Genomic DNA, 26,507 nt, shown 5'->3' on the forward strand with positions numbered 1-26,507 from the left:
ACTTTATTATTTTTCACTTTTGTATGTGTTTTCTAAAAATTATGAAATGTACTTTACGTTGTTGTTTGGTGTTCGCCTTCGTGTCTGGCCACAGCCTTATGATACGCTGACCCACTAAACAATGTTTTTACCTCATAGTAAGATGATATTTTACGAAAGAAAACAAAATGCCTTTACCAGTGGTTAGTTACTATTTGCTTTTAATCATACTCAATAATTTTCTCAGATTTTTAATTTGCAGTAGGTACGTACCTAAAGGTAATTTCAAATTATTAAATTTTTAAATATCGAAGGGATATACGAAGTTTCCAATTAGTAATCACTTAAAAAGGACAATGTACTGTAGACCATAGACAACCAATTAGTATAATATAAATATTTATTATCTATGCTGTAGACTATTTTGGATACACAGAACATCGGACATGCACGTGAATTATAATCGAATATGCATATGAATGTAATATTAAGCATTTCGGCGAACGGTTAAAGGTAATGTTTGATACACTAAAAAGTGAAGAAGGAGAAAATATCAAGTGAATCTTCAACATTTTTTCTCATTATTTGTGGTATATTAATAAAATTAAAAAGGATATTTGATAAATTAAAATAACTTAAACTAGTTGCTAAATTATTAAATTTTGAGCTTGTGTTTAATATTTTATTTTCTGCCTTTAGGTAAGTATTTTACGCATAATGAATTTATATTGTTTAACATACTTTATAATACACAAAAAACATTGAGCATGAATAATTTTCGCACTGAAAATTTTTGTAAGATACCGTTTAAAACATGCTCGGTAACGTAAAAGTGCAGGTTGCCGGTGAAAAAACCGGTAGAATATTGTTTAAACTAATTTTTTTTTTAAACAAATAAGTAATATTGACCGAATCGCTTAGATATTTTTCTCTAAACCCTCCAGTTTTCGAGTAAATTTGTAAAATTTGAAAAAACGCGATTTTTATGATTTTCAACCCTCAAAAAGCCTATGAAAAAATCAGATTTTTAATATGTTTAAAATTTGTTTACGTATTAGTAGTGTAAAGCTTACTCAACAATATCTCACAAATATTTGGGGCCTAATTGCATTTAAAGTGCTTGATTGTTAAATTGTTAATAGAGCGATTGTTAAAAAGCGTTAATAGAGTGAAATAACGATTTTCTGTTCTATACATGCTAGAAATATGGTATTTTCACCAATCGATTTCAAATAAAGTCAAATTAACAGAAAAGTTAATGGAATTAACATTTTCCACAATACAACCCCCGAAAAATGACAAACAAAAACAGTTTTCGGATATTCCGGGAGGTTTTATTGTGGAAAATGATTTTTTTCAATCTTTTCTGTTGATTTGACTTTATTCCGAGTCGATTGGTGAAAATCCCACCTTTTTAGCATGTATAGAGAAAAATGTCATAAAGTACATTTTTTATTAATTTTGACCACGATTATGTGATAAACTTTTCCGAAGCGATCCAATATTACTTTAAACAATATCCCACTAGCTACCCCCGGCAACCTGCACTTTTACGTTCAGGGGCATGTTTTAAGCGGGATTCTGCGAAAATTAATAATGTACAATGACAGATTTTGCGGGATCAATTTCCAAAACGATATGGTAAAACTTGTTAAAAATACCAATTACATGTACCTTTCTTCTTTGTATAGTTTTCTGTGAGATTTTTTGTGGTCTTAGTACAAAACACAGAGTAATAAAGAATAATTATAGGTAAATTACTATAAAATAAAATTACGTAATACCTTAAAATTTTTTTTTTCTAATTAAAATATATATAAAAACAGTTTATTTAATTAAAAATTTTTTTTATTATGAATTTTATAATATTAAAGCAGCATAAAGTTTAATTACCTACGTACTTTGAAAAAACGAAGAAAATTCTGTTAAAATTTTAAAATGACTAGCGGAGAAATGAGAATAAAAAAAAAATGAATTTATATTTGCTCACTACTCGTCGTAGTATTAAAACAATACCAAAAATTCCAGTTTTGCTTCCATTAAACCAAGAGCTGGGTACGCCCATGTTTGGCTTCCTTTCCAGTTATTTTCTTGTTCTGAAGACATTGCCTCTGTCAAGGAAATATTTTTTCATCAATTTAAAACTACGCAGAAATTTCTTGATTTTCTTTACTATCCGGAAGTAAAGAATTTACAATTAGTAGTATGTGTCACATAAACATATCGATTTTTTTAACGATTACCTTGATTGCAAATAAATCACATTTCACGTGCAATAGAATCATTCATCCATAATCTAATTTTTTTTTATCAAACTTCAATGTAACAAATTTTTGTATATAAAAAGAATGTAAACAAATTATTTTTCCGCATTAATTACTTAGCGATTAATAGAAAGAAGGTATATATTATGCATATTACACGTTTATTTTAAATTTTATAATATTAAATAATTTTCACTTCAAGTGTTTCAACATAAATTTTTTATTGTTGGTGCGTTAAACAATGTTACGCTGAGAATAAACCAAATTGTTTTAAACCCACTTACTCCAGGCGCGAGATGTAGACTAGTTTTAGACTTACCATCTTGATCAATTTTACGCGATTTCACAATTTTAGGGCGTTTTTATCACGTATTTTTATCGTAAAACTCGGGTTGAGAATGACCAACGCATAAAAATGCAGTTGGTGGAAAACTTATTCTACTGGTTTTGATTACACATCAAAAAGTATTCTACTGGTTGAAAACATCGGAAATGATATATATCTCAAGAAAATCTTACAGTGCCTATAGAAAATCTGCTAGCGCTTGAACTTTCTTTAGTTTTGTATTTTGTTAATGAAAGTTATTTGAAAAATAACTAGAAACTAGAGACGTTCGATTAGAAATCACAATGTCGTTTCGAAATTATTTTCTCAAAATAGAGACATTACTTGAAATAGCTTAACATAGGCCTCAATTATTGCAATATTTTTATTTTTTGTTGTGTAGTATAAAGGAGCATCTTCACTTTGTCGAGTGCTTAATACACTGGCATAATATGGACGCAGCATTTAAAATTTACTGTGGCATTTATAAGATTAAAATTTACAATAGTACTGCAATACCTATTTGTACTAAAAACGGCATTTTTATTGAATACCGTTGTAAAACGTTTCTAGCATATTTTATTAAATAGCCTTAAAGTATTTAGGTAAAACAAAGTTTGTTTTAAAAAATAAAAATTAAAGGTGATATGTGCTCATTTGTGTGGGTTTAGTTTGAAGAAAATACAGTGAAAATCGTTTATCAGTACCTCTGATAAAAATAAAATAACTAAACTCTAACTGGGGAAATACTTTCTCTATAAAGATATATAAACTCTTCTAATTCTAAAGTGTATTTTTTTGATTATGATTGATTAAGTGATTTATTTTTGATTATTATAAATAAAAGCTTAAAATCGGTTTCTTATAAAATTTTCCAAAATTCGTTAGTTGTGGAAAATTTGCTTGTTTTAGTGTAAATGATTTTTGGAATCTACTCATTTTGAAACAAATTATTAAAAATAAAATTGTTGGTCCCAACAAATTTTTTCCCGTGGTGAAAAAAGTAAAAAAATTATCTATAGTCTGCATTTATCTCTAGAGCGGAATGAAAATAGAATGCGACGGTTTTGTGATGTAACTGATTGGCTTTTTAATATTTTGGCCTGTTTCTAGCATGATTAAAACTTTTCCAGAGAATATATCGTTTACTGAAATAGTCTCTGAACTTTTCACTCTAAAAACTATTGTAGTTTTATTAGGTACTTATTAGAGAGAGATTTAGTTTTATTATAAAGAATTTACTACGGTCAGATCTCTTATTATATCTTACTAGACCGAGGACATGACTAAAAATTGCTATTTGTTAATTTCGCTCAGACTTTATGAATATAATAATAATAAATTATTAGAAACTTCATGGAAAAATTTTGATAAATGGTAGCCGAAAGAGAGGTTTTATCTAATTACTACGTTATAAATTTCATTATTTCTGGAGCTATAATTACTAATCAAAGAAAGTTACATTGAAAATCAAATAAGTGTCTTTTTATTTACCAACTTTGGGAATTGAACGCTAATGATTCTATTTCGCTGTAAATGATTTTTACCGTAATGTACTCGGAAAAAAACTTTCAGTAAATGTGAAAAATGTTTTTATCATCAACTATAATACCTGATAATAATTTTTCTATTTAATTTCAGCAATAAAACTTATTATAATTCCTGGTTGCTGTATGTGGAAATAACATTTGCAAAATGGTATTAAAATATGAAACTATAGAGGGTAAAAGTGGTCAAATTTTAAACGAAAAATTCACTTCGATATTTCGAACAGGATATGTGACTGCTAAAAACACAACAATGCCAGAATATTTTAAGAAATTTGGTGATCGTATTCTAAATATGAATGTTTACGATAGTGATATTTGGGTATGCAGTTTTCCTAAAACTGGTAAGTAATTAATTTAACTTTTGAGCTTTAAAAATATTTCTTGGCTGTTACAAAACTTCCAAATATGTGTGCCACAGTTCAAAAAACTAAAGCATAGAGTTTAGTTCAAATATTATAAGGATTTTTTATTTTAAGTATGAAAATTTGTAAGTCTATTTTTCCATGTCATTGAGGCCTTTTTATTGGGGTAGGTAATTACTTATAATGTGGAATTGAATAAGCTCTGGTCACCTCCGTTGGTTAATTTATAAATTAAAAATTTGTCACAATGTTTTCCAATTTTGGATACATTACTGTAGGTAACATTATAAAATTTAATTATTTTTATAGGAACAACATGGACTCAAGAAATGGTTTGGTGCATTGCAAATAACTTAGATTTTACAGGAGCCCAAGAGTACTTAGACGCAAGATTTCCATTTTTGGAGTAAGAATTGCTAAACTTATTTTGAATTTTATATCAGAAAGTAAAATAAATATATGTTTTAGGCATTCACCTTTATTTGATTATTCTGAAGCACTCAAAATAAATCCTGAAATGTCATCTGTAATTCCAAAGTATGCAGTGGAATCTCTTTCATTCATTGAAGATCTTAAACAGCCCAGATTTATTAAAAGCCATTTACCATGGAACTTGTTACCAGAACAAATACAAACGGGTGCAAAAAAACCAAAGGTACTTATAGGTTTTAAGTTTTTATTTCTTTTAAACTATACAAAATGTTTTCGTTTTTGGAACATGGACCGATTTTGACGTAATAGGGCTCATTTTGTTAATAAATTTTTTTTAAACCTGAACATTTTTATGCAAAATTTAATTTTAAAATAACGTTACCCAAAGGATTTTCGGCATATCTGAATGAAAATTTTAAGTCAGAAAATTTGAAAATTCGAATCGTAGTACCAAATGTTAGAAAATGAGAAAAAATTCAATTTCAAGACAATATAAAAAACTTTTTTGAAATGGAAGCATTTAACATTTTTCAACAGATTTGTATTCCTTGGTTAAAAATACGAGACTTTAGATTAAAACTTTTATTCTTAGGCTTCAATTTCAATTGTCTCTTCTTTCAATAGAGTATCTTTTTTTTCGCATTTAATATCGATCTATATGTATTGTTATAATTAATAGCAAATTTGAATATTTTCAAGGTGATTTATGTAACCAGAAATCCAAAGGATACATGTGTTTCATATTATCATCATTGTTGTTTAATGGAAGGCTACAAAGGAAATTTCGAAGAATTTTTCTCACTATTTATCGATAATAAACGTAAGTCAATTGATAATCAGTACCTAACATGCCAAAATAATTTTTTTCGTATCAAAATTAAAATCTATATAATAGAAATTCTTGAGAAAGCTTTTAAAAATTTATTCAAAATGCTAATTTTTCAATGCCGTATAATACACCAGTTGTTCCCGAAACTTTATCTAAAACCGGCAATTCTGATAATTACCCATTCCTCCTTATGAGGATAAAATAATTTATATGCCTACATTATACTTAATTATTTCTATTAACTTCCTTTGTACAGTATGCTTCGCACCTTTTTTTGATAACGTACTTGGATTTTGGAAGCATCGCAACGATGAAAATGTGTTGTTTTTGCGTTTTGAAGATCTTAAAAAGAATTTAGATTCGGTTATTCGTCGAGTGAGTAAATTTCTTGATAAAAATTTAAGTGAAGAGGACATAGAGAAATTAAAAAAACATTTAAGCTTCGAATCGATGAAAAATAATAAAGCTGTCAATTATGAACATGTTATTGCATTTAATAAACGTTTTAATTTAATTGATGCACAAGGAAAATTTATGAGATCAGGTCAGGTAGGTGATCATAAAGCAGTTATGACCGAAGAAATGGAATTGATTTTTGATACATGGGTTAAAGATAATTTACGTGATACTGATTTTAAATTTTAAAAGGTCTCTAAATAAGATTTAAATAGTATAGATTAAAAAACAGAATGATATAACATTTTGTGAATATTGTTGTAAAGAAAATAAAAAAAATTGTATTGTTTTTGGTTTTTGTAAATGTGTTTTATTTCGTCCCATTTTCCCCTTATGCTGTGGCCAGATACGAAGACAAACGAAAATGTTCAAGTATCAAATGGGTATAATTACATCGCATAATGAATGGATTGTTTTCATTTTGCCTGCGGTGCTATATACTGTTTGATGATTTTCGTCGATGTTTGGTGTTCGTCTTCGTGCCTGCCCATAGTTTTATATAAAGAGATTCTTTATTTTCAGATAGAAATTTTCAAATTGAAATTTTATTTAACAAGAATCTTTAGGGGGTATATGTACCTTTAGATATGAAATGCCACCAAAAAAATTTAGGATCAAAATAATTTTTTCTAAAAACAATTAATTTTTATTGGAAAGGAAAATAGAAAAATATATTTGTTCTTTCGAAGATTTAAGGAAAGAAATATCTTTGTTTAAAGATTTGATAGAAGAGTAATTTCGGGTAATATAGAATACTCATCATATTAAAAAAATTTTTAATCACTGTATTTAGATTACATAAATATATTTTTTAATGTAAGTTTTTGGTAAATTTAAAAACAAGGGCATAACCTATAAGTAACTTAAAGGAAGCCTTTATTAGGAAAATATTATTTTAGATATGACATTTTTTTCTAAAAAGGTGGATTAAGAACCAGTGATGACCAGTGATGATCATATAAATTCCATTCTTGTATAAACTATCACGGACAAAAAGGTAACCCCACCTAGACACAAATACGCCCCCATTTCAACGGTGGATCTTAGTTTTCAGTGGCTTAACAAAGTGAGTGCATGTTTTATAACTTCAAATGTGCAATATTATTAAAGAAAAGTAGCTAAAATAGTTAAAGTTATTTTGTAATAAGCAGTACATTTTCATACCAAAGCGTTTGGACATTAAGTGAAAGGAAATTTTCTGTTTTTTATTTGATAATTACTCTTTTACCAAGAATTTATTACAATTGAGTAATCCTTTGTATGATGGCCTGATACTTGATTTGCCAAAAAGACCCAGCCCTTTAAAAAAGATTTTAAATATTGCATTTGATAGCCCTCCAAGCAATCAAATATGGTTCACAAAATATTTTCACTAAATGGCTAAATAAACTACGTATTTCTTATACTTTGTTATAAATGAATTTATGTTAAAAAAAATGACTTACAGGTCCTTTTTTGACACAATTTTCCATTTCCAATGACTCAATTCTCAATAAAATGGATGTATATATGTATATTAATTAAAAAAAACGCAATGAAATGTTAATTTTACATAATTTTTTCTTCTATATGTAACGGGCGTCCTTGGGCAACAATATTCTTAAGATGGTCCATCACCTATATTTTTAAATTTAGTTATCTTTCAGTTCTAAAACCACTTTCATATGACAAGTTTATGAACTTTCTTTTGCCGGTAAATAAGTAATTATTTTTCTCATGGGAATTTTTTGAAATAATTTATTTTAGAGGATTTGTGGGGTTTTGAAGTTAAGTGCATGGGTCTTATAAGGTTCGAGTACCTTAGTCATTTTTATATGAAAAATAAGATAAGTGTAACGAAAATAGTTTTGGTATTTTAACAATTATAAAAAAGAAACTCCTGAGCACCAGAGCTCCATTATTAGAACCATATTATTATAATCATAAATCAGATTTTATTGTATTCAAATGGCCTTTTGGTGTGTTGCCAAAAACATACAATATCTTCAAGCAAATCTGCTTAAAAACAAGTTTTGAGGTATAAAAAAGGGAGTGAATTTGCTATAAACTTAACACTTACAGAAGGCACATATTTGATACTAACTGAACTAGCATTCCAATTATCAACCTTCTAGCTAAATTTGATGAGGCTGTAGAGGTGTGCAAAGCCTTAAAACCCACAAAAAACATGTTTTTGAGATAGAAAAAAGGGAAAAGGGTGTTTGAGGCACACCCTTACTTAACATTGGCCTAGATTTGCTAGATTTTTTGAAAACCAATTGAAGTTCATAACCAATAAGAATAGAAGAAAAATTTAAATTAGGAAGCTTTTCTTTATAAAATAACAACTTTTGTTGAAATAATTTTTCCATCAACCTTATAATTTCGCTACTTTCGAAATCGAAAGCAAATAGTTTTTCCATTTGATTTCATTTAAAAATACGGGCTTAATGAAAAACCCTTTATAATTTAAATTAGTTATATATTGTGCATTTATTTGCGCTCCCACCATATTTATTAAACTATTAAAAAGTCAAATGATTTTGAAATACAATCACCCTGGATAAAAACGTCTCTTGTGCGACATCTTGTATGAACCATCAATGTACCTATCTGTGATATACAAAATTCGTATGAATTTTTCTTTTAATATAGTACATTATTGACTTTCCCTACTTATTTTCCTGTGTATATTAACACGGTTGGTATATAGGTATATATGTACGCTACGTTAAAGGTATATTATGATAATATAAATAACTAATCATGATATTTTTTCTAATACCACATACCCCAACTATACGAATACTATAAACACGATAATATCACCACGTTTAGTCAATGTAACTATATTAAATGTTGTTTATAAGGTTCCATGGTAACCATTATCCTTATAGCAAATATATAAAAAAGTATATTTTATTTATATGTGTAAATAATATAAAAGATTGTTCTACATCACCCAGTGTTAATGAACTTTTCATAGAAATTGCATAAGTGTACGAAAAAGATTAGGAAATGACAGAACAATGTGGGCATTGTTGATCGAATCATACTTGTTATAAATATATTTTTTATTGTAAAATCTGTTAAAAATTGTAAGTACTTAAAAAAAATTTTATTTAAAAAAAAATTAGTTGTAATTTTTTAAGGAGTTTTGATAAATCTAAAATTACTTTGGAAATTCTTGATAAAGTTATTTAGGTAGTGCCGATTAACAAAATTTTGGAGAATATAAAAAGAGGAATACATTTTTTTGTTTATAATAAATCTATAATCGAGATAAGATCATCTAATACGTATTATTCATGAACTTCCTTAAAAATAAAAATGGTTTAACGGGACTGTTGGAAATATTCCTTTTGGCGCGTAAATTTATGAGCTCTTTTAATAAATTTAATAAAAAAAATTTTTTTACTAAGATAGTTTTTTTTTAGTTAACTTTAATGATTAAATATTATTGCATTGCGTGAGTTAAACAATTTAATATTTTATTATCTTTCCAAGTAAAGTTATTCAATACCTAAATAAATAGATTTGTAGATATTCTATAATTGTTTGGTATAGACTTTGTTGCTAGGAAAGAAAATATCATTCATCGGAAAATCAAATAAAAACAAGTGAAAATAAACAATTGACTGAGTTGCTTATTGAAATACCCTATAAAAATCGTGTTGAATGTTAGTGCTTGTATTATTCTATTAGGAATGTTTTTCGTCTTTTGGAATCTAAATCCCTTGAAACAAATTTTTTAACAAACAAATTTTCCAACGAAAATTTTTGTTCACCCCCTTCCCACTTAATATTATCGAATGAGTTTAATACGAAATTATAATCAACAGACTCACTATTTGAAGTCACTCACAAATTTTTTCGAAAAAAATGCTTCAAACAAAAGCTGTTTATTTTTAAATAAAGAACATTTTTTACTTTTAAACTTTTGTTGGCTTACATGATGGGTTCTATGACTTAAAATTAACCTATGTTGCTCATTTGCGAACTCAAACGCACTTTTTACGTCTTAAGTACGCTATAAAAATTTCAGCTCAATATCTCTTTTCATTTTTGAGGGATCGTGCTCAGGGATGGACTGATAGACTGGCAAACGAATATGAACTAATTAGGTGAATTTATGAATACCTATATCGAAACTTTGTTTATAGCATCAATTTTTCTAAGCATTTCAAACTTGGGACTAAACTTAATATAGGTACTCAGATATATTTCATATATAGGGTATAATGAAGAATTTGAAAATAAAACAAGTGTAACAATGGAATACGTTTTTATTAATTTTATACTACAGCTTTATATTGTTATATTCAATATTTCAAAAGCCATTCTTGCAATTAAATGTTTTAAGTTTTGAACGAATGACATTAAAATTAACTTTTCGTAGCATATTTTAATTTTATTATTGTATTTTATATAAATATTAAGAAAATAATTAATTAACATATATCGTAAATTAAAAATTAAATAGAATTTATTAATTTATTTAAAAAAAAAATTATTAATGCGCTAAAAAATATAATAGTTAAAGGATAATTTTGAGAATAAATTCAAAAAACTCGATCATGATACAAAAATTTTTGGTACTAGTCCAAAATGATTTTTTAATTTGTGACGAAGCAAATTATGGACCACCGACTAAGTTGACAGTCGGGCTTTAAACATAGACTTCCTATTTGGTCAATATCTTATATATTTTTACTATAGCCTGTTTTTTTCCTATCCACCCGATACTTCTTTATCAAATTTAATAATTTACTCCTCATTTTGAAACTTATTTATTATTATGTGCTGTACCGTTTAAGAAAAAAAGGTTGAAAAAATAATTAAATAATTTACTTTTGTTTATTATGTAATTCATATATCATATCTGTAATAAAATTGCCGAGAAATAAAAAGAAAGTAAAGTACTAATACTTGAGTTGTTTTATCGAGGCCAACTTTTTCAACTTGAAAGTGTGTTTTCGAGCCGAATAGTTCAATTTAATTGATTCGAATTTATATTTTTGCTAAATAAAAGGTATTTTAAATTAGAATTAAAAGATCGAATTACTAAAATTTAACTGTGTGCTTTAAAAATGTACTTTGTTTTTTTAAATGTTGGCTTCGATAAAACAACTTAAGTATATATATTATTTGTTTCAGGTCGTTTTTTTATAAAAATCAAAACAATTGAGAAAGACATGTGGTAATTACAAAAATAAAAATCTCTAATGACGTCACAAATTATACATGTAGTTGTGGGACTTTACACCTGTTGGATTTTAATAAAATTATGTTATGGTGGCTTTGCATGTTTAAGTAGTCCATGCATTAATGGAATTTGTATAGATGATGTAAATAGGTAAATATTTTCTAAACGTTTGAGATTTAGAATACAGAATGTTTCATTATAAACGAATCGAATATTTATATTGCCATAGATAAATTTTTCAAACAAGTTTCTAATTAAATATGAGTCATTTCATGGAAAAACAAGTGCAAATCTTGGGGCGAAACCATGAAGGTCAAGACTGTTATCGATAATATGTTTTTCCATACAAAATACCTAAATGATTTTATTAAGCAATTTTTTTTCAAAAGTTTGTCCCTGGCAAGGTTACGTTTAAATGAACATTCTATACAAAAAAATATTGCGTTTAAAAACAAAAATACAAAATTTGGCTTATTTTACAGTACTTATTCATGCTATTGTATTGACGGATTTACGGGTATACAATGTCAAACCAACTGGAATGAATGTTGGTCTTCGCCGTGTAAAAACGGCGGAACTTGTACTGATGGTATAGCTTCGTACAATTGCACTTGCATCGATGGATTTGTCGGTAAATATTTATTCAGCCTTCCCTTACTGGTTTAGCTATCTCAGAAAAAAACAAAATTTTTAACAGATCCATGATTTTTATGTGAATTTCTATTAATAGTATCTTGTTCAGCTGCTTTTCTTCGCTCAGGTATATCGTATTTTGTGAAGCTATCTTTATTAAACACAACGTGTCATGTTTTGCTGAACTTAATAAGATAGGTGAATATACAATAATTGTGATAGACTTCCTGGAATCTGCAGTTTACTTCTAATAAGACTTTTGCTTACAGAAAATTTTGTATTGAATGAAGCTCTTTTCCACAGGTGCAGATTGTGAAATTAATTACGATGAATGTGCTTCGAATCCGTGTTCAAACAATGGCACATGTATTGACGTAGACAATGGTTACGAGTGCATGTGTTCACCAGGCTATGAAGGTATTAATTGTGAAATTGATATAGCGGTTTGTAATATAACCGGGTCTGACAGATGTGCCAATGGTGGGACATGCATTGAGGGACGAGGCTTTACATTTTTTTGTAACTGCACTCCAGGTATAAAATTTTCCAATTGTCAAAGCATAGATAATAAATTATCATTAATCATGGAAATTTATTTTTAGGCTGGAAGGGTCCATTTTGTGAGGATCAAGTTAATGAATGCGAATCTTCTCCCTGTCAGAATGGTGGAATTTGTATTGATTTAATAGCCACATATGCTTGCGCTTGTCATTTTGGTAATATTCAACTAATAATAAGCAAAGACACTCTTGGTCTTGCCATCTTGGACTTGATTAAGATCAAGAGCAATAATACTTATGTGGACAAAGACTAAGACGTCACAAAATTCTTGGTCTTACAAAAGTCTTGTAAAACCATGCAGATCCTTTTTTGTTCTTACGGAAATGGCAGATTAAACTTTTTCTTGCGGAAACTTTTCCTTCCCTTATGATCCTTCAAAGTTGTTGAAAAATAAAAAAGGTGCATGTACCAAAGTCAGCATTTAAGTTTAAACAGAAAACAAGACTCCTTCGGCAAGGCCAAGACTAAGACTAGCTATAAAGACCAAAGCGAAATGCGCAAGACCGAGACCAAGGCCAAGACTAAATATACAAGACCTAAGAACAGTGATATCATCAAATTTTTAATTTTGTAATACAGACTCGACTTTTTTAAGTACCTACGCTTAGAGACTAATATAATTTTTACATCCAAATCCAGTTTGGACTAAACTATTAAAAATATTTTCAGGGTATACCGGTAGTAATTGTGAAGAAAGTATACTACTCTGCAATGATAACCCCTGCGAAAATGAAGCATTATGCTTAATGGAAGATGACAGACTGGTATGCTATTGTGTTCCTGACTATCATGGTGATCGATGTCAATATCAATATGATGAATGCCAACTAGGACCCAGGTGATTAATAAAATACACACACATTTTACCTTAACGTCTATGTTACGCTTATTGGCAATATTGCACGAAAATCTAGATCATTTCTCTCTAGAGATCATTTTCTCTTGCTTAAGGTAGCTTGTACAATCAAACTTCATTACAAGCAAGCAATGTAATCCCACTTAGAAAGATTTTTACTCACCACTAAGTCCTTCTATTGCGAGTTGAGGTAATCTTATATATATATATATATATATTATAAAATATGGAAATGGTTAGTTAATCCTGAAAATCCTGGTCAGGATAATCAAATTATCTTATTAAATTATTGTTTAATTGTCATCGGTCCTTGATAAGTATACCAAATTTCGAGAGTAAATTCGACGTAATGAAAAGGGGGAAATACTAACATACTAACATACGTTTGAAGCTAATAAACGAGTGTTTAAAAAAAGATGAAGCATCGTCTGTAACCTCAACTTTTAAAGCATGTAAAAACGTGGAACAAAATAATAAAAAGTAGCTTACAACTATTAACAAATAAAAATTTGTTCTTTTATAGATGCATGAATGGCGGAACTTGCATTGATGGTATCGACTCATTTATATGTTCCTGTCCACCAGATTTAACGGGCGTGCTTTGTGAATGTTTAATTTTATCCAATGATACGTATGATTGTACATATATCGCTCCAACAACCACAACAATATCAACAACATTACCTTCAACAATATCGACAACAATTAGTCATACTGTACCTGAATTTTCAACGATAAGTTCGACAAATTCTACTCAGCCATACTTTACTTTTTCGACTGAAATTCTTGAATTGAGTAGCTTTACAGTGCCAAAAACATTCCCTTCCATTACTACAGAGTATGAAACTTCTACGCCAATTACTTTATATCAAACTACTGAATACTTTCCAGGCACAACTGATATTGTGCAAAATATCACTTCAGAATTTACTACAGCACAGCGAGAAAATGCTACAGATCTGACATTAACCAGTGTTTCATCACGACTACCCAAAGATACTGTGACAATTGTACCAGTAACCGGCTTTTCGACTGTTCCGACGACAGTGGTTAAGGAAATAACGACAAAGGAATCATTTCCTGGCAAAGCAACAACTTCTAGTTATAACAAATCAAGCTTACCTGACGTTACTGAAAGTGAAATTGTAACATTCTTCACAGTAAAACCTACTTCCATTTTGACTACGAAAATTTTACCACGTACCACTATTGGCGAAGAAACAACAATGGAAACAATATTTTTGAGTAGTACAACAACAGATTTAATAACCACTGAATATCCCGTAAAAAATAAAACAACAACACCTGGAATTGTGGACTGCACAAAATATCCATGCAAAAATGGTGGATCCTGTATTCATAAATTAGAAGGTCCAAAGGTATTGTATAATATTCAGTGGATATCGGTTATAAAGGATCTGAGAAACACATTCTTATTACTCTGGTATCACATATAGAATTCAGTTAAAATGCATTCACACTAAATTTTTTTTGGCTAAAAACTATAAAATAAGGTTTTAAATAAGTCTTAGTAGTATATTCGTCCTGGCATACAATCTGTCCGAATTAGAAACCCGCAAAAAATTTAGATATAGGTTGTTTTTTTATATAGGCGAAAGAGAGAAGATAATTGATCAAGAAAACCAATTTTTTTGCAAATAAAAATCTTTAAATTAGAGCTTTTTGGCTTTCGGAGTTATTATCATTCCTTGAAAGGCTGGACTTCAAAAAAATATACCTAATCTTCCTTAAGCTTTTAAGTATAACCATATTGGCATTGAGTCCCCTTTGATTATTTTTGAAATTTTTTAAACTTCTTTTCAAATTCTTACATTAAATGGAAAATGAGGAGTAATTTTTTTGTCTTGGAACATTGTATCGATGAAGTCAAATCTACAAAAATGGTAAATAAACAAGCCAATAAGTAAAGTCTTTGACATAGATTTTGCTCCACGCTTATAATCGTCTAGACAAAAACCTTAAACACCAATAATTAAATGCTTTATCGAGGTCTGTAAATGGTATTTCTTTCATAAAGAGTCGAGTATTTCTTAGTTCACTTATACATAGGCGTATGTAGGCTAAATATCACCCAATAAGTCAATAGGTTACAAGAGGGTTAGAATTTACCTCAAATTATATCAAAAAGCTTTGGTCTTTCATAATATCCATATATACTTTAGTTTTAGTAGCCGCCTGTAGTCGTTAAATCCTATAAATTTTCTTCAAGCTACTGCGGCACATATCCCGAAATCACAAACTTCCAGTCTTTTGAAGATGTATACCTTTCTCTAGTGTAGTGGCGACTATTGTGATAAGACACAATACACAATTAAGGCCAATGTGATACCTTCTATGTACTGATCATTTATTTGTAAAGGCTGAGTGCACCTTCTTCTAGCTTATTAGGTAGACTTTTGTGCAAATCAGATATATTTAAATTCATTTTTGTTTCGTGGAAGGAATCGAATCCATAACCCACAATATACAGTGTAAATAAGTCCCCAGCTTAAGTTTTTACAAACTGAGTACTGACTTTAAGAATTTTCATTCTTGAATATTGTGTTCATTATTTCAATTACGAATAATAACGAATTTTTAGTTTATTAGGTATTTTTGTACAAAATATTCACTATATCATGTTTCTTTATTTGTTTAACAGTGTGTTTGCAAATTCAATTACGAAGGGCATTATTGTGAAACTGAGTTAATTATTGAAAATGCAGCATTTATGGGACAATCGTATTTAGTGCATCATATTGATAGTAAATCATCGATTAAAATTGAACTTCGTGCCAAAACATTAGCCAGCAGTGGCCTGATATTTTATAGTAATATTGGTAAAAGTGCTTATATGAGCTTGTATCTATTGGATAATCTGTTAAAATTTCAATTTTCTTGTGGATTACAAACAATGGTTTTATGTGAAATGGATTTATTGGTTAATAATGGAAATGAGTTTAAAATACAAGCACAGTTAAGTAAATAGTTTTCAACTGCAGATCATTCATTTTAAGCTTTCTTTAATAGATTGACCCTATCTATTAACATCTCTTATTAGGTGGCGGGCATGCGGGCATGCAACCTTCTTATTAGCTTCTTGAAATGGATCTCATGTTTTTGTCGCTTGTCCATTTGGAATGTCTCTTAAGCCCACTGTATAGAATTGAGTACCTATATCTTTATTAATACCTTTTAGTTTTTGAATTATACTAAGGAGCCTTTATCTTTCGATGCTGATCTTGACTCTCCACTCATTTGTTGAGGATGAATGAAATCTGTCGCATTCTAAAATTAGGAATAAATAATTGACATTAACGTAATCGGATAAAAATGTATTACAGCTTGGAATATTCACATAATCGATCACATTGTAATGCAACTGTACGACTTAATGATTCATTAACAATGAGTGGAGATCAAAAGGCAGTTTTTAATATTTTTGATTTATCGGATTCCTGGATACATTTTGGAAAAATATTGCAACATATACATAATCAACTTGCTGAAATTACTGGTTTCATTGGATGTATAAATTCATTAAAGGTAAAATTCATAAGATATTTTTTTACTAACTAAACATCTTACTTTTTTTAAACTTATATACTTTCTTGTCTGATATCTTTGTTTTGTCAGGCTCTTTTTCCATTTTGCATAACCATTTTCTAGGTTGTTTAAGAGACAGTTAACAAGTTTTCTGAAATCAGATCTTCAGAAGAAACCTCTGAATACCTATTCTTCCCATATAGGAAATGATATTGGCTTAAGTTTGGGAGAAAATATTTGTGGCTTGGGCCAGGGTTTCAAATCCTACGCAGTCTTAATTTAACTCCAAATAATAAAGTCCTCTCATATACCATTGACCAAAACCTGAGGAATAATTACTAAATAAAGGCTTGATTTATTGGAATTTAAATTGGTTTGAACAGGAACTGAATTGCCAATGCAGAATGTCTTAATGCTGACCATACCTCGATTCTATTGCACTCCATGTAACTTCTTTCATTGGAAGTCCACAGCGACTGTTTCTCGGAAGATTCCTACTCTTTTTGGTATTTCAAGCTTCGAAAATACTTCTCATAAATAATTTCTAAATTACTGTGTTATTATTACCCGTGCATTGTCAAACTTACATTAGATCTCCCGTTTATGATTTGACTTTCGCAGAAAACCTTTACGCTTCCATATATTATATAAATAGTTCGAAGAAACTAAATAAAGACGATCATTTGTACATAGATTATTTATTTTATCTTGAAGATCCAATTCTTCTTTCGACAAATTTCCTCTGAGTAATGCATTTTCATTCTCTTTACATAGGTAAATGATATGCCAACAGAAATTTTTAACAATGCAAAGGATGGTTTTGAAATATCTGATTGTAATTCATTGGTATGTCTTTCAAATCCATGCTATAATAATGGTATATGTATTGAAAATGATGGTAAATGGTCATGTTTATGTACCAACGGTTTTGTTGGACAAACTTGCGTCCAATCAATATGTGAGAATAATCCGTGTATGTACGGTGCAAGTTGTGTCCCATATACTAGTGGTTTTCTATGTTTATGTCAATTCGGGAAACATGGATATCTGTGCGAGCAAGGTATGTAATAATCGCAATCGTTTGTGTCCATTCGAGAAACGTGGATACACGTGTGACGTACGGCTGTAAGTATCCTGATACTCACTAAAATTTTAAATTCTTTAGATTTGGAAATAACAGAGCCATCATTTTCCTCCACCATCCATGGAATGTCATCATTCTCCGCACATACCATATCCAAAAGTGTGGCAAATAATATGGAAATTGAATTTAATTTTATACCAGACACAGTTGAACAAATAGCATTACTTCTGTTTATTGGGCAAGATGGTCCACATGATGTTTTATCAGATCATTTGGCTGTTAGTTTCGTTAAAGGTTACATAATGTTAACATGGAATTTGGGTTCGGGTAAGCGTTAAGTAATGTTTTATACAGAAAATTATTGTAGCTAGAATTGGCAAACGCCAGCTTGCGAGCAAATATAAAGTAAAGAACTAAACAAATGCTGCACTCAAGAACGTAGGTAATAATGGCGTAAAACTAAAGTGGAGAGGGTACCACGAAAAAAGGGCTATCTATTACTTTAATTGCATAAATATTTTCTATTTATTGAATCTGCATTAAGATTAACTGTGGTAGATTATCTATCTGCCTTTCAGCCTTTTCATCGCTATCTTTTTCCTATTTAAAGTAAATGTTATTTTTGTAGGACCGAGAAGAATTTTTACAACAAAACCGTTAAAAATATTTCCAAGTAAAGAACATACAGTTCGAATTGGACGTCAAGGACGAAGAGCTTGGATTATGGTCGATAATATGACAAATGTAACAGGCCGATCACCAGGCAAACAAGAGCAACTGGATGTTCAGCCTATAATTTATTTGGGTGGATATGAAAAAACAAATTTTTCAACTTTACCACATGATTTACCCTTACATACTGGTTTTAGTGGATGTATCTATAATGTTTATATTACAGTTGGTGATTTTTCTGTTCCATTATTAAATACAAAAGCAAAATTTGGTCGAAGTGTTGGACAATGTAAAACATCTGAATGCACGAATTATGTTTGTCAAAATGGTGGCGTGTGCTTACAATATGGACCCACATTTACGTAAGTAATCGAAACTGATCTTAGTAGAGATTTTATTTTGCGAAAGTACAGCGCTCTCTTTTACCAAAAGTAAGAACATTAGACCCAATCATCAATCCGCACAGAACTTGTTTTTCTACAGCCAATCTTCAATCAGCCTCATGGATCATGAGCTCCTAGGTACCACAGTGCCCGATGGGTAAAAGGGGCTGTGCAAATACAAACTGAAACGACAATTGGAGACTAAAAACTTAATTTTCTTACTGTTAAAACTTATTTCGAAATAAACCTTTGTACGACCAAGTTTGAATTTATCCATTTACAATATTGCATGAATCCCTCATAAGTAGGAGTACCTAATTTAATTTTCGGGCTATTAACATTGTAAGGACTAGCGCTTAGGATTTTACTCTCAATTAAATGTAAAACTCTCAATTTTCTAGTTATTAATAAGTAAAACTTTTCCAAAAGGTGTTTATGCGCTGATGGGTGGTTTGGACATTTTTGTACAATAAAATATAATCCATGTGATTCCACAAGACATAAATGTAGTCTAGATTCTACCTGTGTTCCATTAGCAGATTCATATGAATGTGATTGTCCATTGGGAAAATCTGGAAAATACTGTGAAAAATGTAATGTATAAAAAAATACCTCAATAATAGCATCTTTACTCAAAAATAAAGTACACGTTTAATTATTTCAGATGAAAATCTTTCTGATGTACATTTTTCTGGAAAACGTTCATATTTAAAAATTCATACATCATCCATAATACAAGCAACACTTTTTAACATTGAAATGCAAATCCGTCCATTAAGCGATCAAGGGTTAATTTGTTTTATGGGTGATGACAGAAAATATATTTCTATATACTTACAAGGTGGTGTTATGGAATTCCGTCTTTTCTCTAGTAAGTGTATTAGAAATATTTAAACTTAAGAAATAATCACAAAATATAAATTTTACATTTTAGCGGAAATAGAACAATCATCTGAAAGTCCAATTTTAATTGTGAGAAGTAGACAAGTATTACGGATTGGAGAATGGTATACAATTAAAGTAGGAAAACAAGGCAGAAAAGTATATATTGAAACTGATGAAAAAGTTTCAGCAAATATATTATCAACTACTAATTCAATCAGACTAGATTTAACAAATTCGCTCTATTTAGGTAATTATAAAGTTGAGTTCTTTTGAATTTAACCAGTCGTTGTCTATCAGATGAATGTACCCTGGTCGAAAAAATATTTGAAGAAAGAATAAGTCTTAATAAGTCTTAGAAAACTCTGAAAAAGTCTTAGAAACTCTTAAAAAGTCTTAAGAACTCTGAATAACTCTGAATTTCTCAACGTTTTCGGACTAGTCTGAATAACTCTGAATTAGACTAGTTCAAAAACGTTGGGAAATTCAGAGTTATTCAGAGTTCCTAAGACTTTTTTAGAATTTTTCAGAGTTTTCTATAATTTATTAAGACTTATTCTTTCTTCAAATATTTTTCCACCAGTGTAGGTACAACGGACATTGAAAATTAGATTATTCCTCAGATAACAGTATTTCTGGAAGGCTAGAAATTTGTTTAGTGATGAATTATAGCATGCTAAGTATAGTAATCATGACCAGGCAGGTCTCAGCCCTAGACATCATGGGACCCAGGTTTGTTAAATTTTTTAAATTGTCAATAAAAATTAAAAACAAAACTTAGCGCTTGAAAATTTACTACAACTTAGTTTAATGATTATAAAGTTAAGAAATAAATTGTCAGGCGATTTTTGTAAGCACAAGTACCTGCCAGGTTGGTCTCAAGGTGTACAGTAAATGGCTTAAAATAGACTTTATTCTGTAAGATTGAAATTGGTACACGTGTTTAAGCAAGGGATCTAGAAACAGGAGGTAAATTTCCAGCCAGTTCTGGCTAGCATGCGACCTTGCCAGACGAGGCGAATGTAAATTCAAAACTTAACACTGCAGTTCGCCACCAAATTACGATTAGCTAATTTATAATGATGATGACTACTTGGTAGTCGAAATAAGTATTTATATAATACAAAAAATTGATCTAAGAGGAAATTGGGGAAAAAATCGAAATTAATTTCGAAATATCCCAGAGTTCTCATTTCTTATCTTTGTATATCAAAACTTAACGCTATAAGCTTGTAAATTTACTACGACTTAGTTTATTGATTATAAAGTTAAGAAAAAATTGTCAGGCTATTTTTGGGAGCAGACTCATAGCATCTTCATTGTACCTCCTATTTCTAGATCCCTTACTTAAACCCGTGCATGCATTCCAACCTTAGAGAACAAAGTTTTTTTCAAGCCATATACTGTACATTTTGTGACCCATCTGGCAGGTACTTGTGCTTACAAAAATCCTCTGACAAAAACTAAGTTGTAGTAAATTTTCAAGCTTACAGCGTTAAGTTTTGTTTTTAACATTTATCGACAATTTAAAAAAATTTCCAGGATGTGCAATGCTGAGATCTGCCAAGTCATGCTTACTATACTTAGCATACTATAATTCATCACTAAACAAATTTCTAGCCTTACAGGAATACCGTTACCTGGAGGGCTCACTAACTCTCAGTCTAAAATAACCATTAAAAATGGTTTTTATTTCCGGTTTGTTAAATTAAGTTTTTAACATATTTGAATGAATATTCACTCACAGGTGGATTGCCAGATTTAGCAAATTTACCACGTGACGCGTCCACAGGATATCCCGCCTCATTCTCTGGATGTATACGCCAACTAAAAGTAAATGATCGACATATATCATTAAATACATCTACTGTCTCTGAATCACGTAATATTGATGATTGTGATGGTACCCCATGTGGGGGTGATATTTGTCTAAATGGAGGGACATGTTGGTTAGATTCACAAATAAAACCACATTGTTCATGCTCAAAATATTACTCGGGTGAAAATTGTCAAACGAAAATATCTTGTCAAGAACTAAGTTGTCAAAATGATGGACGATGCATCCAACAACAAGATGATGTAGATGGAGTTTATAAGTGTACATGTCCTTTGGGATGGATGGGTGATTTTTGTGAAAAAGTTATAAGTCAACCATTAAAATCACCTTATTTAATGGGATCCAATAGTTACATATTGGTGGAAACACGAAATAAAAAAGCAAATAAAATTGGAGTTGCGAGTAGTAGTTTGCAAAATATGGATTGGTTTGGTATTTCATATATTCATATCAATTTTTCAACACCAGAACCCGATGGAATGTTATTATGGACTCAAAATGTTCGTAAAAATTTTACAATACCTAATTTTTTCAATATTTTAATCCTGACAATAACAATTATAGTCACTCATGATATAGTTCTCCAGCACTCGGCTGAATTGATTATATTGTTAAACAAAATTTTCTTTGCATTTGAATATTCGATGCTATCATTTGGTTGCAAAAATTTTTTTTCGGTAGTAATTTTCTCTATTCCTTTAACCGCTTAGAGAAGATTCCAATACAAGGCTCAATATTGGAAAAAAATGCAGTTAGACCACTCTGGCTGTCATGGCCTCAATTGACTATTAAAGTTATCCAGAGAACTAAATTCAATCCAATGTCCAACTATGATGTCCCCCATCAAACTCTACAACTTTTGTTTACGATATTTTTTGATTAGTTAACCACAAAACAAGCTACTAGTTGTAATAAATTAGAATGATCCACTCTGTGTTACTCAGCACCTTCTAAGGCAAGCATAATTAACTACATCAAAGATAAGCAGGTTGCCTCTAAAAAGAAATCAGGATGAGGGTACTAGTCCAAAGGAAAGCAAATATAATGAAAAATATTTCATGGCCAGTTACATAAAATATTTTGCTCAATTAAATTCATAAAAACTTCATTTTTCTAGGGTCCTAAATTTTTTGGAATTGGCATGGACCAAGGTATTCTAAAAATTACGTGGCAAGAATCTGATGTTGTTATTTATGATATATCCACATATGGTATAATTACTGATGGTGCATGGCATAGTTTAACATTATTATTTGACTATGGAAATATGACACTCTATATTGATGAAAAAGAAATTCCATTACCCAAACCAAAAATCGATAATAATTTTCAAGAGGGGGGCGATGAAGATGATACACCATTTACAGATGGTACATTTTATGTTGGTGGATTTCCCGATAATCAATCCATACATCAAGAGACAAATGGTCTATATGTAAAACATTTTAAAGGGTGCATTAGTGAATTAAGTTTTGAACGTGATGAAGAAATTAATGATTTTTCTATCTATCATGGACAACATGTGGATAAATGTTATATAACACCATAAAAATAAATAATTCAATTGATAGTGTTTTTAAAATGGTTATTTTTTTAATTATCCTTTAATTTATTTACAGTATGTTCCATGAATTCTTAGCCACCCTTACGCCATTAAATTTCATAAACTTTGTAAATCTGATCCCAATTTATTTGGAATGACAAAAAATTATCTATGGTGCTACACTGAAAAGGAAAATTGCAGTATATGTGGTCCTTTTTGTCTTTTCTGTGTTTGAATTCTGCCTTGTATAATCTGAGTGGACTAGGTCTAAGTGATGGAACGTATTTGTAACAAAAAAGGTTGCATTCAGGTATTACGAAAGCAAACTTTCTGTGATTTTAAACCTCCACCCCCTCCCCTTTTATAACCAACAAGTGAAATTTACAAAAATTTAAAAAACCCCCGACTAATTTTTCGGGTACGGAGCCTAAACTCGTATTTGAATCATATCTAAGAACACTCTCCATTAAATTGCCTTTTTCCTTAAAGCCTTAACAAAACTGAACCAATTTGGAAGATCATCGCCAATTTTTAGTTTTTTCGGGTACGGAACCTCAAATTCACACTTGTAACATAGCTAAGAACACTCTCTAAAATACCTTTCAAACAAAATCAAAAAAATCAAAATCGGTCCATCCGTTTAGGCACTACGATGCCACAGATAGACAGACAGATAGACACACACACATAGCGATCAAACTTTAAGACCCGTACAGGGGTTAAAAATAATAAAATTGTGAAACTAATCTCCAAAATCAAGTCGATTGTCTTTACTATATCTTTATATGTACTAAATTTCTTTATACATATGTACTAAATATATCGGTTAATTCAAATCGCAAATTCGTCAAAAGTGATTAGAAATGATTTTATAGAAAATTTTGGTACCTATCTACATTTTTCATTTAAAACTATTTCCATATCTTCGTATGTTTTCGAGATATTTTCAAAAAATGATTTTTTAACGTTTTTCTACCCCCTTAATAGAATTCAATATTTTTTAACTATGTATACTTCAAAATGTCGAAACGAACTTGTATACAAAAATACAGGCTTTCGTTTTGATGGTAGTTTAAATCTTCATTTTATTGAAATATTTTTCAATTTCATTGGTGTCTTACACGACAAAATTGATAAGAATTTTATTTTTATACCATGTATAGGTATATAAAACATATCAAGGTATACCTACTGAATTTAATCCAAAGTTCGTAACGTTTAAAAATATTGATGCTACAAAGAATTTTGCTATAGGTGTTCATAAAATCCATATCCGATTGTCCGTCTGAATGTCCGCCTATCTGTGAAGACAATAAAACAAAAACAGATAATCAGCTGAAATTTTTATAAGGTGCTTAGGACGTAAAAAGTGAGGTCGACTTCGTAAATAAGCAACATAGGTTAATTGGGTCTTGGATACGTAGAACCCATCTTGTAAACTGTTAGAGATAGAACAAAAGTTTAAATATAATAAACGTTACTTATAAAAAACCTTTGTTTGAAATATTTTTCCGTAAACATCACTGTTTACCCGTGAGGGCGCAAATGAGATTGCAAACATTATATAACAGTATGTATTTAGGTATTGTATATATTTTAAATTTATACGTTACATATATTATATATGCACTTCTTTGTCTATAATAGTAGATGTATACTATATCCACTGACTTATTACTTTGTGTGTACGAGTGGCTACCTTTCTTTCCTTACATAGCATAAAAAACAAACGGTTTGCAGAATAAACACTGTCTATACATGGTATTTCAACTATTAACTCAGTCAATTGTTTATTTTCACTTGTTTTAAATATATTTATTTTATTAAATGGCATGGAAAATTATTTATAAAAATCTCGCAATAGGTTATTTACACAAGGATTATTAACTAAAATATTTTACCTTGAAAGAAAATTTCTTTTTTTATATTTTATTGAAATAAGTTTTTTTTAAAAATTTTTTTGCCATTAGTATACAGGATGGCTCTCATATAATATTTGTTTGGTGGCGAACACTCATAAATATTATTTACCCTGGTATGCAGTCACTTTATGTAAATATTGACATTTTTAAGTTTTCATACAATTTTGGTGAGAAGTTTAAGAACCTATAGGCAAAGACTGGAAAATTTTAAAAATTCCAATCATTTATTGTTGGAATTTCGTAAGTTTGGAGAGTTCCATATCATTCTACCCATTCACGAATCATTCCATTTTAATTATTTTTATTAAAAAAAAATTTAGATATTCTTTATTTTACAACTATGAGTTTTATCTGTTTTACCCATTTTAACAAAAATTTCCACTGGCTGGCGATACCTTTATACACTCATTTTAGATAGATCATTTTTGAAGTGAAGACACTTTTTAGTTAGCAAGAAAGTTGAGCACTTTTTGGATGGACAAAAATCATGGAACTCGCGTCATCGTCACTCTCCATATCCTACATACCAGATCGAAACAACAAAAATTATAATAGTTTTTTATACACACGTTAATAATTTCAATTTACAAATTATGAAATTTTAATTATTTATAATATAATTAAAAAAATTAAATAAAAAAAAAAACACAGTTATTCCAAAGTTTTAAGTTTTCACTTCCGCCAACAGTCCCTATGACTGACCATCCTTTTTTTACTTTAACGTTAAGTGTCTTTTGATTACTTATAAAGTGTAAATAATTTTCAAACTGACAATAATTAATTTTTAAGATTATTAGAGAATAATGAAATCACTCAATATTATTAATAAGGAAATTACGACAGATTAATATTTATTTTGTCTAATTGACTTCTGACTGGTATAAGTTTTTTTACTTGAAAACTTTCTTTAGTTAAGTATATTCTTATAAATGAAAGTGAATGTTTTATTAATTTTTTTGTGTATGGAAAATTACAATTGCCAATTAAAAATTTGAATATAATTATTAGAAACTGATACTTGAATCTTGAATACACATTGATTTTATCAAAAAAATTACGACAGAAAAACTATTAATATTAAAAGGAAAACTTTAAAGGGAAATATCTCGATTAATTTAGGAAAATTTATTTTTTAACAAACATACTTATGCCTGTAAAGTGTAAACAAATATTAAAATCGACGTCATAACTCACGCCGAGATTGCA

At 29.5% G+C, this 26,507-nt stretch overlaps 2 protein-coding genes across 3 annotated transcripts; both read left to right on the forward strand.

Moving 5' to 3' along the window:
- The first annotated feature begins 660 nt into the window (after window positions 1-660).
- LOC123306064 (luciferin sulfotransferase-like) lies at window positions 661-6,451 on the forward strand. Of its 2 annotated transcripts, none has more exons than XM_044887937.1 (6): window positions 661-678; window positions 4,210-4,459; window positions 4,790-4,886; window positions 4,949-5,135; window positions 5,612-5,732; window positions 5,998-6,451. In XM_044887937.1, the coding sequence occupies exons 2-6, from the start codon at window positions 4,264-4,266 to the stop codon at window positions 6,384-6,386; spliced, it is 990 nt and encodes a 329-aa protein (XP_044743872.1). In that variant the 5' UTR covers window positions 661-678; window positions 4,210-4,263; the 3' UTR covers window positions 6,387-6,451. The 2 variants fall into 2 exon arrangements, with proteins under 2 accessions (XP_044743872.1, XP_044743871.1); XM_044887936.1 differs by lacking the exon at window positions 661-678 and adding an exon at window positions 2,355-2,380.
- A 4,950-nt stretch (window positions 6,452-11,401) lies between these two features.
- LOC123292292 (protein eyes shut) lies at window positions 11,402-23,385 on the forward strand. Its single transcript, XM_044872890.1, has 16 exons — window positions 11,402-11,532; window positions 11,865-12,013; window positions 12,319-12,549; window positions 12,618-12,731; window positions 13,246-13,414; window positions 13,956-14,811; window positions 16,095-16,408; window positions 16,777-16,978; window positions 17,753-18,038; window positions 18,144-18,389; window positions 18,691-19,096; window positions 19,547-19,710; window positions 19,782-19,988; window positions 20,052-20,249; window positions 21,747-22,336; window positions 22,954-23,385. The coding sequence occupies exons 1-16, from the start codon at window positions 11,402-11,404 to the stop codon at window positions 23,383-23,385; spliced, it is 4,695 nt and encodes a 1,564-aa protein (XP_044728825.1).
- The last annotated feature ends 3,122 nt before the right edge of the window (window positions 23,386-26,507 follow it).

Source organism: Chrysoperla carnea, chromosome 1 (genome assembly GCF_905475395.1).
Source record: "Chrysoperla carnea chromosome 1, inChrCarn1.1, whole genome shotgun sequence".
NCBI lineage: Eukaryota > Metazoa > Arthropoda > Insecta > Neuroptera > Chrysopidae > Chrysoperla > Chrysoperla carnea.

Coding starts and splice junctions, on each gene's coding strand:
- LOC123306064 (XM_044887937.1), top strand. CDS start 4,264: ATGGTATTAAAATATGAAACTATAGAGGGTAAAAGTGGTCAAATTTTA. Junction 4,887..4,948: donor GCAAGATTTCCATTTTTGGA/GTAAGAATTGCT, acceptor TATATGTTTTAG/GCATTCACCTTTATTTGATT. Junction 5,136..5,611: donor CGGGTGCAAAAAAACCAAAG/GTACTTATAGGT, acceptor AATATTTTCAAG/GTGATTTATGTAACCAGAAA.
- LOC123292292 (XM_044872890.1), top strand. CDS start 11,402: ATGACGTCACAAATTATACATGTAGTTGTGGGACTTTACACCTGTTGG. Junction 12,550..12,617: donor TTTTTGTAACTGCACTCCAG/GTATAAAATTTT, acceptor ATTTATTTTTAG/GCTGGAAGGGTCCATTTTGT. Junction 19,097..19,546: donor CAATATGGACCCACATTTAC/GTAAGTAATCGA, acceptor CTTTTCCAAAAG/GTGTTTATGCGCTGATGGGT.